Source organism: Coenobita brevimanus, chromosome 18 (assembly GCF_032717465.1).
Source record: "Coenobita brevimanus isolate Jiangsu-jjx chromosome 18, ASM3271746v2, whole genome shotgun sequence".
In the NCBI taxonomy this organism is placed as follows: Eukaryota; Metazoa; Arthropoda; class Malacostraca; order Decapoda; family Coenobitidae; genus Coenobita; species Coenobita brevimanus.
The window spans coordinates 9,740,001-9,759,899 of record NC_136971.1 but is presented as its reverse complement, the minus strand read 5'-3'; the positions used below and the strand labels follow the sequence as shown (position 1 = coordinate 9,759,899).

The window sequence follows — 19,899 nt, the reverse complement described above, 5'->3', positions numbered from 1 at the left end:
GCCGTCTCTCTCTCTCTCTCTCTCTCTCTCTCTCTCTCTCTTGTCAACATAAGGGTATTTTATTCATCCTAGGAGAACCACCTCGTAATGAAAGGCTCAGTGAAAGCTGTATCTAATAACTTCATTTCCGAAAGTCTCTCCTGAGCTGAATTGAGTTCCTGGAGACACAAGAATATATTGAAACATAAGTCACCAGTGCAGAGACATAAAAACAGACGAAGATAAATTCAAAGCCAAATACTGCTACTACTACTATTACTACTACTACTACTACTACTACTACATATAATCCTCTACTTGATTCTCACCATGAGAGAGAGAGAGAGGCATCATTTGCAAGCAAGACGCAAAATTGACAAATAAGTATCAAAGGAAAAGACGCTACGTTGCCTCCTATGCCACTAGGAATGGGACCCCGTAGCATATCGTCTTCGGGATTATTCTCGTGGGTCTTGGAGGCTTCTTAGCATTTTTTCTCTGCAAATTATTCTGTATGTTGCAAGTAATTATACTCTTCTGTCTTATGTGCTTCGTGCTTTTACCGATACAGATTAGATCTTTAAAAAAGTGGGGGAGGGGTACTTTAGTCGCTAGCGTGTCCTGTATCCCGTCATAGTGCCGTCATAGGGGAGGGGGGTAAAAAGGATGATCGTGCTGCGCAAAGGAGTGGGCGGGATGGGCTGGAATGTTGGTGGGTGGTGAAGCAAGGGCAAGGAAATATACCTAACGTCAGTGGATGCCGTAGGGTCAGTGGCTTAAGTCCAGGGTGGAGAGGTAAACCAGCCAAGTGAAAGAACTCGGTGTATTCTAAAGTTGCCTGGCTCCTTACACTGCACTTTGGGTTGAGGTACATAAAATAAGCTACAATAATTTTCCTTCCGTAGTTTTTTTTTTTTTTTTCCCAAGAAGAGGAAGACGTGAAAAGAGTCTTCAGTATATTTCCTTACTCTTACTGCAAAACCTGTGTTAGTTACAAAAAATGTTAGTTACGACCTATGTTAGTTACGACCTACGTTATTAACGACCAATGTCAGTTACTGGAGGGAACTGAACGTAAATTAACTTTTTTTTTTTTTAAAGACAAGAATACTAAGGTCTGTCACTCCCTTCATCGTCGTTCTTGCAATAAATAAATAAAAAAACAAATAAAAATAACTAAATAAATATACAGAACCCCAAATAAGTAAATAAATAAATAAAATAGGAACGACAGTAAGAACGAGATACAAGGAAGATTTAGCTGTCTCCTTTCCTTGTCCATCCCGCAGGAACAAAGCTTAACCCCTTCAGTTCGACGACGGCTTTTCGCATTCTATTCTGGCTTGCTTCAGTGCCTTTTATGCAGCAAAGGAGAGATTTTTGAGTTGTAGGGGTCAGATATAGCCCTCATTAACCCCTGCTCCTTGAAGTCTCTCTCTAAGGTATTTAAATCGTCCAACAGTAAGGGTATTTAACTGAAGAAATGCGTCATCGGCCTCAAGGGGTTAATTAACGAGAGGGAACAAAGATACGTGGAAAAAAAAAAAAGTCTGCTGTTTAATTTCCTCCTCCCTCCTCAAAAATAAATCCTGTAATTCCTTTACCTTAACTCTGTCCAGATTTTCGTCAATTTGCAGCTTCTTTCACGTAGCTTAGAGATAGAAAACAGGCCACACTACAGCTCTACATCCTTTCCATAGCACATCTCTCTGACTAGCTTTATAATTTAGTGTTATAGTAAAGCGAGAATAGTTATGAGAGTGAGCTAAACTTAAGCTTTTTTGTGAATCTAAATCCAAACCATCCACACAGCACTGACAATATTTTTCACCAGCTCGTCTCCTCGTCTCTAACTACGGTGCCTTCATAACTCCTCCCGGTGACAGTCTAATTGCCTCGTTACAAGGGCACAGAGCGGGGCAGGCAGTGGTCATTAGCATATATGAATACTAAATTTATCAGTGGCAAATATGTATGTTTAGAACAGTGGATTGCCACGGGACGTAATGGAGGCCACGGGTGGATAGTTAACATCTCGTAAATAAGCTAATCTGATCGTGGAGATTTGTGGTGGAGCCGTGTTGTGGTGGGATGATTGTGGTACTTGTGGTGGGGTGGTTGTGGTAGTTGTAGTGGGGCGATTGTGGTGGTTGTGGAGAGTGATTATGGTAGTTGTGGTGGGGTGATTGTGGTAGTTGTTATGAGGTGGTTGTGGTTAGGTGGTTGTGGTAGCTGTGTTGGGGTGGTTGTGGTGAGATGGTTGTGTTACTCATGGTAGAGTGGTTGTGGTGGTGTTCCTATGGGGTGGCTGTGATGGAGCGGTTGTAGTGAGGCGGTTGTGGTGAGGTGATTGTGGAGGTTGTGGTGGGATGACTGTATTATAGGGTAATTGTATTAGTTACGGTGGGGTGACTGTGGTTGTGGTGTGGTGGGTGGTTTGATGGGGTGATTTTGGCTAGGTGGCTGTGTTGGAATGGCTGTGGTAGTTGTTAGTGGTTGTGGTAGGGCAAGGCTGTGGTAGGGTAAGGCTGTGGTGGGGTGGAGTGGGATGACTGTGGTAAGGTATAGCTGTCGCGTAGTGGGGTGAAGTGCTTGTGGTAGGGTAGGGTCGAGCTAAAATCTAGTGGGATAGGGTAACTGAGGCAATGTTTTGTAAGCAGCTACGTGTCTACTGCCAACATGGAATATGACTTGCTGACACCATTTGGCATAAGGAGTGCGTTGTGGCGAGGGCCTGGCGAGGAGGTAAATACTCATATGTGAAAGCACTGATATACGCATGTTGCCATGAGGCTTAAGGTGACTCATTCAGTCCAATGACGCCTCTAGCTTTTTTTTTTTTTCTTGCTACCTACAAACGATTTCAATCAGGTTAGGAGAGGTATTCAGAACTGGAGCTAGATTGGGCCCTCTCTAACTTCATCAGTAGTACGAGACTCTCCAGAGTTGCTTAAAATCACTGGTTCAGTAGCGAGAATAGAAAAGTAAATACTTCCGTAAAAGTAAATACGTCCGTTACCTGGAAGGGTTAATGCAGTCACTTTAGAGGTGATGGCTGAGTTATTCAGGTACAAAAGTTTTATGAGCATTAGTCGGATTCGTAATAAGTATGGGGTATATTTAAGTCTTACATAACCTCAGGGATCATCATCTGTAGTTTGTGAGTGTAAGCCCTGGGGTACACTAAATATTAACTCCTTGCGTATGGTTCCTCTTTGCTGCATTCCGCCAGGAGTTAATCACACTGAGATATTGATCTTCTATCAACACACTGAAATAATTCACTTTTTAACTCCTTGAATACGTCGAGTCTCTTTCTGCTGAATGAAATATTTGGAGTTGACGAAAATGAAACATTTATAATGAACCTTAGAGATGAAATAGTCAAGAGACAGGGAATTGTTGATTACTGTTGGTGTACACTGAGGACTGAAGGTGTTGGATTTTCAGTGGCCCGAGTACTGGACACGGCCACGCTTATCGCACTGGCAAAGTTCCGGCAATCCTCTTTGGTCAATGTCACACCTTGGGTACAAAAGGACGGATATTGTGGTTTCGCCGACTTTTAACGTGCATGAACAACAACAAAATGCTTTTATAATGTTTACTTTGTATCGGTTCTGAGATTTGTAGCATATTTCATGAAGAGGTCTTATTAAAATACAATATTCGTGCAAATAAAAATTTTTATTATATTTTAATATTGGTATAGTTGGATGATATAGTTTATATGATATACAAGAGAATGTACAAGACAAAAGTATTGTGCCTCATGTATACTGTTTACAGTCTATTAAGGAAGGGTCCAATGCCCAGGAAACAAAGGCTTTCACCACTATATAGAGGATGCAAGGTTAGGGCAGGGGATAGGTTAGGCCAACGATAAGGTCACTCTGTGTTGGGGAACGGCAGGGGCAACAACACCACTCTTCAATAAAGCAGGGGTAAGGTTGGCAAGGCTTTATATTCGTCATCGGCATAACCATCATGTTTCCTACTAATACGCTGGGTGCAACAGTGAACAGTGTGTCCTTTCATGTGTTCCCACACGCTCATACCCTGTCGAGGCTCTCTTGATGACATACGCACTCTCTCAAAAACATAACAACTAATCCAACATAATTTCCATACGTACGTCTCACCCTACATTCCAAAAGCCATATACACCTGTACCCTCGAGTGACGCACAGGGTGGTAAAGTCATTTCCCTAGCGATGTCACTCTCCTCGGTCCCACGAAATATTAACTTTGCCCTTCAGGATTCGTAAAAGACAGCTTGAACATAAATTATAAAGTGCTGCAGTCGTATCATGTCAAGTGTGAGTAAACCTGTAGCTGGAAAAAGGAGGAGAAAGAGGAGTCAAAGGATTAAAAAAATGTAAAAAGATTAAACGTGGAAAAGAAAAATAAAAGAAAGAAGAATAGAAGGAAGGAGGAGAAACAGCCGAGAAAAGAAAATAATACCCAAATATGAAGCCCAAGAAGAAGAAGAAGAAGAAAAGGAGGAGGAGGAGGAGAAGAAGAAAAAGTAGAAAGAAGGAGATCAAAGGCCAGCCCAGGGCCCCAGCATCCGTCACCTCAAGAGAAGGATCTGTCTTGGTCAACTGTCTGCTCCCATATTCACATACGTTCCTGAGTTTAAGTTGTATACATGACTGCTCGTTTTTTGCTTTTATGTTCACCAATACAGCTACTAAACACTTCATAATCAAACGAGATAAAGATTGATAAAGATTAAGTTGTGTATAAGATTGCTTGTGTTTTATAATCTCTCATGCAACTACTAAACACTTCATAATCAAACTAGACTGAGCTTTATGTTATGTATAAGTGTGTTTGTTTAGATATGATACTTTACTTTTGCAACCACCGAGCCATTTACAACTAAGCCCTAATGAGTATGAAAGTGTCTGGTGCCGTATCCATAAACGTTCTTTGACCAAAATTTGTGTATGATTGCTTGTTTGAACTTTTGTCTTTAGTTTTACAGCTATGAAACACTTACCAATGAAACTATATTCATTTTGCTCTAACTTGGCTTAGATTTTCGTCATTTTTTACATTGCTTAATGGCTAAAAAAAGGCAGTACTATAGCTGTGCACCCTTTTCATAGCATTTCTTCGCAAATAACATCATATTCTATTTCTAATCCATCATCATAACTCAACAGTGAAGATGGAAAGATGGCAATTTTAGGCCAAGTTAAAGTAAAAAGAGTTTGAATATTAAGGTGTCTGGTGCCATGATCACAAGCTTCCAAGAATATATGGTGTATAAAAGATAGCTTGTCTGCACTTTTATCTTCACTTTTACATCTATCAAACATTCCACAACCAAACTAGAGTAAAAACTAACTTTCTTTAATCGTGCCACTTATTTCTCCACTTCCTGCTACTGACAGGGAACTTACTTCAACTTAGGAGACCCTTTTTGAACTGAAGGATTTGAGTATAGCTTCCATTGTTTCTCTTCTTACATGGACGCACTTCCAAGCTGAGTAAAATCATCTGCTAACAGCAAGAATAAAATAACATGCAGTACTTATGCTGAGCCGTTAAAAATAAAATATACGGCTAAACATAAAGTCCAATGAAATGATACACCCCTATGGAAACTTCTGTCACTGTGCACTCTTTTGAAAGTTCTCCTACACTGATGGTTTCCTTACCCTATTTCTCATCCATTTCATTAGGCACTGTTGATAATCTCCTGCTGTTGTGCTTTATCTGTCCTACTGTAGTTAGGACCAGTATCTATTTGGCTGGGCATTGATGACATTTCATCCAATTCTGTGGTTTCTTCATCCCTCACCCATTTCACTATGAGCTCTGCTGATAATTCCCCTGCCTTTATTATTATTTTATTCTGTGTATCTTTAACAACTTCGTACAGTTGGATATTCCGCTTACAGCCTCTTCGCACATGAATCTGAAAAAGGGATCTGGATTGTACAGTGACGAGTGTGTGTACAGCCATGAGCAAAGGTTCACTGACAGCCCTCTGCCAGTATTGTGTCTTGCCTTCCACACTTCTCATTTCTCCCCAGGGAACAGAGAATATCCTTCTTTCTCACACTCCCTATTTGTAAGCTTCATACTGCCGTCGCAAAACAATACTTCACGTAGCTCTTTCCATTGCCACAGCAGAAAACAGTCGGCTAACTTTTACCTATGATTGTGTATTGTTTATCGACGTGCATGTTGACCCTCTTCTATTTCTAATCTGCAAGTGTATTTCACATAGATAATTCTCCTGCATTTATTGTTTTACTTAATACCATATCTAATAGTGTTCAGTGGGCAACCAGTTCATAGGTCACCTGGTTTTATGCTTTCCTTATCCTTCTTATGAATCCAACTCCTCCAGTTTTCCAGAGTGAAATAAAAACTACGATACTGATAAGAACGATGAAATTGCTGCTGCTACTTATGATGATGATGAAATTGGTGCTGCTACGGATGATGATGATGAAATTGCTGCTGCTACTGATGATGATGATGAAATTGCTGCTGCTACTAATGATGATGATGAAATTGCTGCTGCTACTGATCATGATTATGAAATTGCTGCTGCTACTGATGATGATGATGAAATTGCTGCTGTTACTAATGATGATGATGAAATTGCTGCTGCTACTGATGATGATTATGAAATTGCTGCTGCTACTGATGATGATGATGATGATGATGATGGTGGTGAGCTCCACCTAAGGCACCGCAATAGCACATCTTGTCTTCAGCTCCATCTCAGTTTAAAGGTGCCTTATCAGTGATCTCATCGAAGCTGCCATGAGACTCAACGGACCCCTTCACTCCAGTCTGGTCAAGGGGCCGCTCTCTCATAGGTTTAGAAGCCTCCCAAGTACCTCTTCTTTGGCGATTTATTTGCCTATCCTGCCTCGATGTTCTTTTTTTTTTTTTTTTTTTAATGCACATTCATTCACACATGTCAATCCACCGTTTGCTTAACCTATCACGCCACCTCCCGCCTTCACACTTACATACAACTTTTTTCACCACCCTATCGACAGCATTCTTTGCATATGACTATATAGGCTAACCAGTTTCTCTTCCACCTTCTTTTAAGCAGATTCTTCACGCCACATACTTCATTGATCACACTGCTTTTAATCCAGTCCATTCTACACACTCTACACACATTCCACAACCATGCCAGTTTCATTGTTTTTAATCTTGACTCTGCATTGTCATGTTATACCCAACTGTCTCACCCATACGTTGATGTGGGGAGTTACACATCTTCACACAATCCTCTCGCAGCCTCAACACTCGGACCTCTGTTTAGTATTAAGGTCTTCATAGATCTAGTCACCTTCCTTCCCTGTTCCACTGTACTTTCCAGTCTCTGTACATTTACCTCAGTTTCCTCTCATTGCATCAAGACCATTACACTCTCTCACCCCATCACGCCCGTCTCCATTCACTAAAACATTACCTTGAGAATCACCCTCTTCCGACAGTACCACATATATTAATTTTCAAAATACAGTGCTCGTAGACACTGATGAAACTTTGAGTATGCAGATTTCCAAGTTCCTATTCACTGGTAGCAAGCAAAACAAGCATCCCTGCATACATCACATTTCAGACACTACCCTTCATCATTCATTATCATCACCACCCCGCAAGTACTAATCTCTTTCATAACCTCATCCATACCCATGAGGACGTCACACAAACTTTTCTTTTTCCAATTCTCATACGGATTCACTCAAAAAAGATCCACATACTCTAAAATATGCATCATAAAAACTTTCTGCAGCATTTTACATCCATCCCAGTTCACTTTGTCATAAGCTTTTTCCAGTTCCATACGTGCCATAAATACCTTGCAGTCCCTCTCACATCCTTTCTCCATTTTTCTGTTCTCCATTTTTCCGTGTGCTACAAAATCCCGCGCTTCCCCCATCACTCCTAAAATTACCCTATTCATCACTCACCAAATACTCGCTCTGTATTCATTGGCTGCTGTATAATTATGCCTCCATATACCTCTCTTACATTACTCAGCTGACTTATTCCACCTGCTATATGCAAAAACAAACTGATATCATAAGGTGCTAGAATGCCTGCTAAGTTGGGGAGAATACTCGTACGGTTCAGCTGTTAACTCTCTCTCTCTCTCTTGCCGGGAGGGGTAGCGTCCTCCTGTAACCCCAGCGGGGCTATAGCTCGGGGAATTCATTTCTCCATTTCTCTCTCTCTCTCTCTCTCTCTCTCTCTGCCTACCCACATAATCACCCTTAAGAACAAAGTCGGTTTACTATTAACGTCGTCATCATCATCATCATCAAACCAACTCCGCTACCCATTAACACTCTTAAAACTTAGTAAGATTTTGGCTTTATGCAAGAATCTAATTAGACCAGACTTGAAGTATGTGGAGCAATTTTTGGCGCCACGAACAAGGTCTTTTTTTCTTCTCTTTCTTCTTCCTCTTCTTCTTCTTCCTCTTATTATTATTATTATTGTTGTTGTTATTATTATTATTATTATTATTATTATTATTATTATTATTATTATTATTATTATATTACTGCTATTACTACTACGATTACTATTACTGATACTACTACTACTACTACTACTACTACTACCACTACTGCTACTATTATTTTTTTATTCCTTTCAAAATATACACATTATATATGAAAACTCAACATTATGAAAAGAAAGCAAGTCACATACAAGAAAATATTAATGTATTCACGTCAAGGACATACTTTCAATTTAATCATTATTACCACCAAACCATTTTATTCAACGCTGGAGGGACTTTTCAAACAGGAATTATATTTTACATTAACTTTTCTTTTTTTGGACTAAACTGAGATAATTTGTCTGACTGAACCTTAACAGAAAAATACTTCACTGGACTGAATGGGTCAGGATCTTCAATGTGAAATAAATCGCTAGGAAAAAGGTGCTAGGGAGCCCACTAATCCGACGAGCATGCAGCCTCACTCCTTCCCCACCAAGCCAACACTTTCTCTAAATTAGCTCCTAACTGTTAAGAGGGAGGTTAATTTGAGAGCCAGTGATAAATGCAGTACGTGGGTCTAATTAGTATTCTTAAGCTTAGGGGAGAGAGAGAGAGAGAGAGAGAGAGAGAGAGAGAGAGAGAGAGAGAGAGAGAGAGAGTTATAAATATTGCTCTTAGTGTTTATTTGTTCCTTAGGTTTCACACTCTCTCTGAGATAAATATTTCGCTTAGTGGTTATTTATTCCTTGTATCTCTCTCTCTCTCTCTCTCTCTCTCTCTCTCTCTCTCTCTCTCTCTCTCTCTCTCTCTCTCACACACACACACACACACACACACACACATAACTGCACAAACACAGAACACCACATTTCTTCTTTCTCTTCCTCATTATTCTGTTCAGCCGAGATAGCGCGAATGAGATAAAAAGGACGACCTCGAAAAGGTTAAGAAACACACACGCACACACACACACACACACACACACACACAAACAAGGTCGTCCATCAGGGTGAGTTAGGTGTTATTAAAGAAGCAGCGTGTAATTACCATCGCTAAGGGAGTCATTCGTACGGCCTTGTTGTGGGCCCTCATTACTGACCAAGGAAATGCAGTCGTGGCAAATTAGACTAGTAAGTAAATAAATAAGCTGACCTTCTTGTGCTCGGAACAACTCTAGCATTCTGTTCCAGCTAATGATAAGCGAGTTTGTCTTTTTTTTTTTTTTAAGCTAAGCGTGAGTCGTAAAATCCTCTAATGGCCGCCCTCCTCTCGTATTTTATTCTAGGAAACGCCAGACGATTTTATTCAGCATTGAGTCATAGAAACCTGAGTGATTAAGATATAACTAAATGTATAAGTAATAGCCATAAGACCCGCAGAATGTTAAAGATAAAGATATAGTGATAAGGAAACAGGCACTCTCATTTCCCGCCTCGATATGTAGGGAATGGAGGAGGGTGGAAGCAATAAAGGGGTACAGTGGACACAAGGGCTACGAAAACAAGAAGGGAATACGAAAATTAGTGAAGCTGGTATGGAGTTAGCTGTGGTATATCCTGTGCTGTGGGACTCTTTAGTATTCGTTCATCCTGTGACGGTATATCACACGGAAATATATACGCGGGCGACAGTACAGAGCTGGTATATTAGCCCCATTCCGTGATGCTGGTGGTGGTGGTGGTGGTGGTGGTAGTGTATGGTGTTGTTGTTGTTGTTGGTGGTGGTGGTATTGCTGTTGTTGTTGCATTAGCCTCATTTAAACGTAAACCCGGTGGACTGAAGGCTGAAGTTGCCCGGCATATACTATAAATACTCGTATATGATTCGTCAACAGAATCTCGGACCTACGATAGACAAGATCCCATGGCCTGGGCTACCGTTCATCCATCGCAGTCGAGACTAGGCTGCCATAGTTAACACACACACACACACACACACACACACACACATTAATAATGATCTCTGGCAACAGTATCTATGAGCTAACCTTTTCAGTCCTATGAGGTATATTTCACTTGACTCTTCCCACCACCTGATTGTTTTTTTTTTCCCTTAGCTCTGGGGAGACTTAGCCCACATTATTAACCCCTTCAATTATTAAACCCCTTTGTCTCTTAAATAAATATCATCTGGTGGCAGCAAGAATAAAGTACAAGAAATTATTGGAACTTATTTTAATTACTACTTCACCTCGATGTCTTATTCTCTGCTGTTCTGGCCACGAACCGGACGATTTTATTCAGCTGGTGGAGAGGCTTTTTGGAGCTGGAGGAGCAAGTTGCAATCCTCACCCACCAACGCAGCACGAGAAGCCTATTTGAAAGGTAATAAAATCGTCTGAAAATAGCAGATTCTGAAAAAAAGCCACCCGAATGAAGGGGGTTAACTGCAAGCGGTTTTCCCTCAAATTAAATAAAATCGTCAGGAGGTATCGAGAATTAAAAAGAAAAAAGAAAAAAAAAGAAAACGAGAAAAGACCTAACTGCATCGAAGAAAATAAGAAAATATGAACTGAAAATTAGATAATAAAAGTAGATGATAAAAGCAGATAAACAGAGAGCCAAGCAGCCATGACTCTGTGCTCGAAAATAATGGAGTAAAAACATAATTAGAGTCGTGAGATATAAACCCCCCCAGCACCAGACCGCCTCCCAAAGATGGATAGAATCGCCTGGAAACACCGTCACTGTTTTCAGATGACGTCTTCTTCACCTTCATCTTCAGTCCGATGGCATTTCTTGATTTTGAAATTGTTATCTCCAGAGGGTTTTATAAAGTTTAAGAGGGATTTCTCGAACTAAGGTGGGAAAATAAAACTTTCTCTGACTCCTTCATTGCAAGAAATTTTCACTGAGATGAATAAACTCGCATAGAAATAACACGAAGAAAACAGGAAAAAAAAAAAAAGTGTCACATTCTAAAAGGAAATTACTTCGTCCGGCAGAGTCCTGAACGGGGTTGAAAAGACGTCATCGGCCTGAAGGACTTAAGCAGTCTAAATATCTACTTAGAAATCTCTCTCTCTCTCTCTCTCTCTCTCTCTCTCTCTCTCTCTCTCTCTCTCTCTCTCTCTCTCTCTCTCTCTCTCTCTCTCTCTCTCTCTCTCTCTCTCTCTCTCTCTCTCTCTCTCTCTCTCTCTCTCTCGCTCTCTCTCTCTCTCTCTGAGAAATCTTAATCATAATATTCTTTTTAACGCAGGACAATTTAATTCAGCCTAGGAGTGATTTCTCGTCGTTCAGTTTGATGACACACGTATTTTGCTAAGCCGCTGAACAATTTTGCTTTGGTGTGAGAGTGACTTACTTCCTATATAAGTTAATTCTCCCTATCACCAGACGATTTGTATTTCAGCTTAGAATGGACGTCTAGTAATGAAGGGGTTACTAAAGGCCATATCAAACCCCTCCAGTTCGAGAAGTCACTCATAAGCTGAATAAAATCGTCTGGAGATAGAATAGAAAAGGGTTAAGAGAGATCCCAGGCACTGGGATAGACAAGGATTGTGGAAAGTGTTAAGGATATATGGAGTAGATGGGAAGTTGTTGAATGCTGTGAAGAGTATGTACGATGGTGCGAAGGCTGCAGTGCGTGTGGATGGTGAACTAAGTGAATTTTTCTCTTTGAAAGTTGGTTTGAAACAGGGATGTGTCATGTCTCCATGGTTGTTCAATCTGTACATGGATGGGGTAATAAAAGAGGTACAAGGTAGATTAGTGGATGTTGGAGTGGCCCTGGTGAGAGAGGATAGTGTTTGGAAACTCCCTGTGCTGTTGTTTGCAGATGATACTGTGTTGTTGAGTGAAGACGAAGGGGAGCTGCAAGGCTTGGTGGATGAGTTTGAGAGAGTGTGTAAGAAACGGAACCTAAAGGTGAATGTAGGGAAGAGTAAAGTGATGGTCTTTGAGAGAGGTGAAGTTAGTGAATGTACAGCGAGGTTGGATGGTGAGGAATTGGAAAATGTGAGTACGTTTAAGTATTTGGGTAGTGTGATGAGTAAGGATGGAGGTTTGGAGGGTGAAGTGCTTGAAAGGGTACAGCAGGGAAGAAAGGTTGCTGGTTCCTTGAAAGCAGTGATAAGAAACAGGGAAGTGAGCATGGAAGTGAAAAAGTTACTACATGACAGTATTGTGATACCAGCTCTAACGTACGGAAGTGAAGCTTGGACATTGCTGGAAGGACACAAGTCAAGAGTGAGAGCAGTGGAAATGAGTTATTTAAGAGGAGCCTGTGGAGTCACGTGGAGAGACAGGCTGACGAATGAGGATATAAAGGAACGTTGTGGTGTGGATGTGGATGTGATAGGAAGCGTTATGAGGAATACACTGAGGTGGTTTGGCCATGTGGAGAGGATGGAGGGTGAAAGACTGACGAAGAGAGTGTATATGAGTGAGGTGGAGGGGGAAAGAGGGAGGGGGAGGCCGAGGATGAGATGGAGGGATGGGGTGGAGAGATATATGAGAGAGGGTGGTGTGAGTTGGGAGCAGGGCAGTGAAATGGCGGGGGACAGGGCGACTTAGAGGCGATTTGTTTGTGGCCACCCCAAACGGGATTGAGGCGTCTGGCAATAGATAGATAGATAGATAGAAAAAATCTCTTGTACTAAATGGGTTGAGAGAGAGAGAGAGACTTTCACATCTTCATTCACTACCAACGCCTACACCTACACGCTCATTCATCTCTCTCTCTCTCTCTCTCTCTCTCTCTCTTCTTCATATTCTTCTTCTTCTTCTTCTTCTTCTTCTTCATACTACAACTAGTAGTAGTACTATTACTACTACTGTTCTACTGCTTCTACCACTAATGCTGTTGTCACTGTTGTTCTGTTATTATTATTATTATTATTATTGTTGTTGTTGTTATTATTATTACTATTATTATTCACATCCAAGCACAGATAATATTTCATAAACACATGCACACCACCACTTAAAAGCACTTAAACCTTTACTCCAGTGGGTTTAGAAGGCTCCCTACCTCTCAGTTTAGTTCTGCATAGAGCACTTCAGTAATAATAACTTTAATATATAGCACTGTATTATATGTCACATGCAATGCTTAGGATTACTCTACCTCAGTATATAAGGAAAGGATGATAATATATAAAAAAATAAACGAAAGAATATCAATTTTTTCCATTATCATGACTCCTCAGACTGGCGTGTTTATGCTTCCTCCATACGTTTTTTATGCTGCTCAAGGCAAACTTTGTACATCTGAGAGGCTTTAACTAACCTTATCTAGTTCTCCAAGTCTCTCCTAAAGGGCGGGGGAATTCCTGGCGTGAACAAGAACAGAATCCTCGTAGATAAAGAATGAAAGATGCTGAATATACTTAGATCTAGAAGAATGACAAGGGATTTTTTATTTTACTCCTCAACAATATGGCTCTTACACACTTCTGGTAACAAAAACACTATTACACCACCAACCACACTCATATGCACAAAATTAGCTACACAGACGCACACAGAACCACACAAACACACAAGGAGCCTCACAAGAACATAAAAAATACACAAACGCCTAATCAGTCATCCAAACACACAAACCACACTTGTACCTACACATACACCCGCACATACCATCACACTTACAACCATACATGCAACCAGACAAGTAATGCATTCACCCACACATACAATCACACATGCAACCACACATACAAACAAACAACCACACATACAACCACATTTTAAAAGCGCTCCAGAACCTCCATCTTTAAAAAGAAAAAAAGAGAGAAAAAAAATTAATGACATCACCATCTCATCACTGTTATAATTATACATCATTAAAGTAATTTCACTGCCAGCACGCACTTCCGCCTTCGGGCTGTGTGTTAAGGAGGGGTGTTGAGGGTGTAGCCTGCCTGCCTCACCCCAGCCTCACATATCCTGCTTCACTCCTGCCTCACCTCAGTCTCACATACCCTGCGTCACCCCCTGTTTCATTTATCCTGCCTCACCCCAGCCTCCCATATCCTGCCTCACCCCTGCCTCACATATGTTGCCTCACTCCTGCCTCACATATCCTGGCTCGCCCCTACCTCACATATTCCGCTTCGCCCCTCCCACATCCCTGCCTCTGTAACATACCCTGCCTCACCCCTGCCTCACATATAGAGCTTCACCCCCCCCCCTCCCGCCTTACTCTTTTCCATCACTGCCTTTTCCTGCCTCACCCCTTGCCTACCCTGCCTTACCGTGTCTAAGCTTGCCTCACTTGTACTTTCATTCTTCATACTTCTTCCTCACTTTGGCTGGCTTGTGCCTTACTCTTCTTCTTTCTGCCTACCCTGACTTACCTTGTTTTAACCTGTCACTCAAGATGTCTCTTTTACTATTTTTTTCAGCTCCCCCCCCCCTCTCTCTCTCTCTCTCTCTCTCTTTCTCTCTCTCGTGAAAAAAAAAATCCCTCCCTCTTATCTATGAACAATCTGAGTCTCCTTCCTAAGTTTTAATCATCTTTCTAAATTACAATCACCTTTTCTCGTAACGCAGATTTCTTTTTATAGGAGGAACAAAAGACACTGGAAAGTTGTGCATTCTCCTTCTCTTGTACTTCCTACAAAACAAACCTTGGAAGAAAATCAGTGTAGTCTAAGATCTGCTTTCTCCGGAGCGCAATGGAAGGTGAGTGCAGAATTTCCCGCCTTTTTTATATTTCCTCGTAAAATAAGAAATCTGACTTACGAGATGGATTTGATCGTACGCCTGTTAGTGAATATGCCACAGTGTCAGCCCCTTTTCTTTGTACCAGATTCTCCTCTGGTAAGAACGCTCCCTAACACCTTTTCCTAAGCCAATTATTTTGCTTATTGGACAGTATTACCCTCCTCCTTGTTATATAAATCCTTCCAACATCGTCATACTCTGCGCTAATAATGTACAGTACAGAAAGATATTAATCAGCCATATCCAAAAATAAATAGCTAAAGAAGAGGTGTTTGGGAGCTTCCTTAACCACCGAGAATACGGGCCTTGGTCTTGATCGGAATAAGGACTGAGATGGCGGCCTCGCACTGACGCCATATATGGTGGGCAATGGCAGCCAGGAGTCTATATGGCGACCTTGTTCAGTCTCGGTACGCCAGATTATACTCCTTTTACTTTAGCTTGGCCAAGAATTGCCATCTCTCCTTCTTCAATGCTGAACTGCAACAATAGACTGACACTAGGATATGATACTAGTTATAAAGTCCTACGGACAGGATGTAGCGCCGTAGTACTGTCTTCATATACCACTGAGTTATGTGAGGGAAGCTACAAAACTACGAATATCTGTGACAGGTTATGGTGAAAAGAGCAGAGTAATCCCGCTTCAATCATATTTAAGACAGCGGGAGTGCCTTGAATGTAGTCTTCGCTCCTTGACTGATTTTGAGATCGATTAGCGTTTCTTTCAAGACACCAGTCTCCCTAAGATCCGACATTAGAACAGCCGACAAATCCAGGCTAAACATAGTCCTTTTACCTTAATTTGGCCCAGATTTTTGTCCTTTTGCATCTTATTTTATGTACCTCAGTGGCAGAGTAAGATTATGGCTTTACATCTTGTTCACAGCATTTCTTCATGACTCGTATAATTTTCTAGTGTTAATCTCTTGCTAACAACCCAGTGTTCAAGAAGAAGAGACGGAAATTTTAGGTCAGGTTAGAATACAATGTGAATAGGACGCTTTAGTGGGTGAAATACTGGTTAAGTGTATTATCCAGATCAAAGGTGAGGGAGTGGCAGCCATTCAATGAGGTTGGCGCTTGTGGCATCTTTGATCCTTCCGCACAGCGTCAGAAAATTGACCCTAAATGTTGTTGTTTTTGTTGCTACTGGTGCTGTTGTTGTTGCTGGTGCTGTTTTTGTAGCTGCCGCTGTTATTGCTGCAGCTGTGTCACAAGGTTCAGAGAGGAGTAAAACCTGTGCACTACAGACTTCATGTTACCCTTCTCTTGCAGTCAACTATCGTCTTTTAGTGAGACAAAGAAGTAGTTGAGGGACGATTCTATATGGGACCATTGGAATCGATCGCTTCACCATGTATATGTAATTATCGCCAATAATGTCAAGAGCTCGTGGGCCACAGTGTCCACTTGGGATGCATGCTGCCAGTGGACCTCAAGTTGCGTATATGGGCTAGTCAGTTCATTTCTGCTGCTCCTGGACAACTTTAACTTGAAAACACTCTCTCTCTCTCTCTCTCTCTCTCTCTCTCTCTCTCTCTCTCTCTCTCTCTCTCTCTCTCTCATGGTCGTAGGGTGTCTAGACTATCTAAAATGTCGAGGAGTGAAGGTTGTTCCGAGGAAGGGGAGGGGGAGGGAGGGAATGTAGAGAGAGAGAGAGATGAAAGAGAGCGATTTGAGAAAGATTCTAACATAAACCCTCTCTGGATCGCACCAAAAATCCCACCTAGTTACACACACACACACACACACACACACACACACACACACACACACACACACACACAACTATTATACAAAAAACACAAGCGTTTGACTGAAAGACAAACACATGCTATGAATAATACAGACGTTTAACAAAAATACAAAGGAATGACAAGGTGGAAGTTTGTACCCTGTCGAATAATATCTACTTTGCGTTCATTTTTATTATTATTATTATTTTTTTTATTATCATTATTTTGTTGTTGTTATTATTATTATTATTATTTAACGGTAAGTGATTTAATTTAGCTCTGTAGGTGCTGGATAAGAAGAGGAAGAGGAAGAAGGAGAAAAGGAAGAGAAGTGAGGGAAAGAGAGGAAGACGAGGAAGGGAGGGCGGGAGAGAAGAAAAGAGAAATGAGGGTAAGATAGAAGAAAGTGAAATAGAGGGAAGAAAGGAGGAGAAGATGGAAAGGAGGGAAGGAAATGAGGAAGAGGGAGGGAGAGAAGAAGGAAAGGGGGAAAGGAGAGGAGGAGGAGGAGGAGGAAGGGAGGAAGGAGAGAAGCAGGAAGGGAGGGATGGAGAGGAGGAGAAAGTGAGGAAAGGAGAGAATAAGGAAGTCGGGGAAGGAGAGAAGGAAGGGAGGTGAGGAGAGGAGGAAGAGAAGGAGGAAGGAAAGGCAGTAGAGGAGGAGAAGGGGGAGGAGGAGGAGGAAGGGAAGGCAGGAGAGGAGGAGGATGGGGAGGAGGAGGAGGAGGAAGGGAAGGCAGGAGAGAAGGAAGAGAAGGAAGGGGAGAAAGTGAAGGGAGAGGAAAGGAGAGGAAAAGAGGTGTAAAAGTAGAAAGAAGAGGAAGTGAACAGATGAGTAAGAGAGGGAAGATGAGTACCGAAAGAAAAGGAAGAGAGAAGGAGGGAAGGAAGGGAAGGAAAAAGAGTGAATTCACTAGAGAGAATGAAACAAGAAGAGAAAAGAATAAGAGGATTTAGGGGAATGAACAATGTGAAAAGAGTAGGAGGGAGGAGGAGAGAGGAGCGAGAAAAAAAAGTGGAGAGAGAGAGAGAGAGAGAGAGAGAGAGAGAATGGTAAAATCCAGCCTATACAGTTCTGCATTTTACTCTTTGCAATGTTGAAAACTCTAAAAAATCATTTAAACATTTATGCAATTCACGAACTGCTGATATCGAGGCATTAATACCCATCCAAACACGCCTTGCCAATTTACACACACACACACACACACACACACACACATTCTCACGCGCACACAAGCCTATAAAATGAACAGAAAATGCATCAAAGGAATTCTCTCTCTCTCTCTCTCTCTCTCTCTCTCTCTCTCTCTCTCTCTCTCTCTCTCTCTCTCTCTCTCTCTCTCTCTCTTTCTCTCTATCTGTCTATCTGTCTTTCTATCTATCTATCTATCTATCTATCTATCTCTCTTTCCAGTTCATCAGTAACTTAGCTGGAAATTAAGTTAGAAGAAGTTTTAATTTTTTCCAGACACTTAAAAAAAGGTCTTCTGGTAAAATGAGAGAGAGAGAGAGGGGGGGGAGAGAGAGAGAGAGAATGTGTAAACCTGAGGCAAAAGAAACCAAAGATGAAAGAGGAAGGAACAATACACAAAAAAGACATAATTTTGCTATATAGATGTAAATGCTAAGAAAAGAATATAGAAGGAACGTTCTTAGCAATAGCCAGTGGAATACAGTCCTCATCATTCCAACCCTAATTCTCACAAAAAAGAACCATCATCATCATCATCAGCATCATCGTCAACAACAACAACAGCAACAACAACATCACCACCATCATCATCATCATCATCATCATCATCACCACCACCACCACCACCTTAACCATAATTATCTCTAAAACGGAAGAGAAAGAACAACCGTACCCGACATAGGGAATAAAATCTACACCAAAATTGTCTGAGTAATAAAAAAAAAAAAAAAAAAAAAAAAAAAAAGAAGACGCCATTCTATTAAAGTAATGAAAAAAAGATTATTCCAGTTATATTTTAATGTATCCAACTCCGGGTATAGATCAGACACTCCCTTCCCTGAGGCCCCCCTGTCACACAACGTATCATACACCATTACATGTCGCTGTCAAACCTCTGCTCTAAGTTGACTGAAAGTGTGTTGTAGAAGCAAGTATTATAATATACTCGTAAAGACGAAATTGTAGTGACAGGATTACACACACACACACACACACACACACACACACACACACACACACAATTTAGTCTTTACTCTTACGCCACACACACACACACACACACACACACACACACACACACACACACACACACAATTTAGTCTTGCCTCTTACGCCACACACACACACACACACACAATTTAGTCTTGCCTCTTACGCCACACACACACACACACACACAATTTAGTCTTGCCTCTTACGCCACACACACACACACACACACACACACACACACACACACACACACACACACACACACACACACACAATATTCTTTCGTCTGACCCCACACACACACACACACACACACACACACACACACACACACACACACACACACACACACACACACAGAATTTAGTCTTGCCTCTTACGCCACACACACACACACACACACACACACAGAATTTAGTCTTGCCTCTTACGCCACACACACACACACACACACACACACACACACACACACACACACACACACACACACACACACACAGAATTTAGTCTTGCCTCTTACGCCACACACACACACACACACACACACACACACAGAATTTAGTCTTGCCTCTTACGCCACACACACACACACACACACACACACACACACACACACAGAATTTAGTCTTGCCTCTTACGCCACACACACACACAGAATTTAGTCTTGCCTCTTACGCCACACACACACACACACACACACACACATGGGGGGTGGGGGCGTACAAACGAACCATCCCATCATCCCCCATCGAGCCTGTCAACCAACGTCAATGGAAACCACTCAGGCTAATTTAGGATGATTCCGCTGGCGATCCCTTGA

General features: G+C 41.5%; 1 protein-coding gene across 1 annotated transcript in view; it reads left to right on the top strand.

Annotated features, from left to right (window-relative positions):
- Positions 1–2,658: 2,658 nt before the first annotated feature.
- Positions 2,659–19,899, top strand: part of LOC145391362 (uncharacterized) — a 91,800-nt gene continuing 74,559 nt past the window's right edge. Inside the window, exon 1 of the mRNA XM_080265960.1 lies at positions 2,659–2,724. Within this exon, the coding sequence (XP_080122086.1) occupies positions 2,659–2,724 (66 nt within the window). The remainder of the gene's footprint in view (positions 2,725–19,899) is intronic.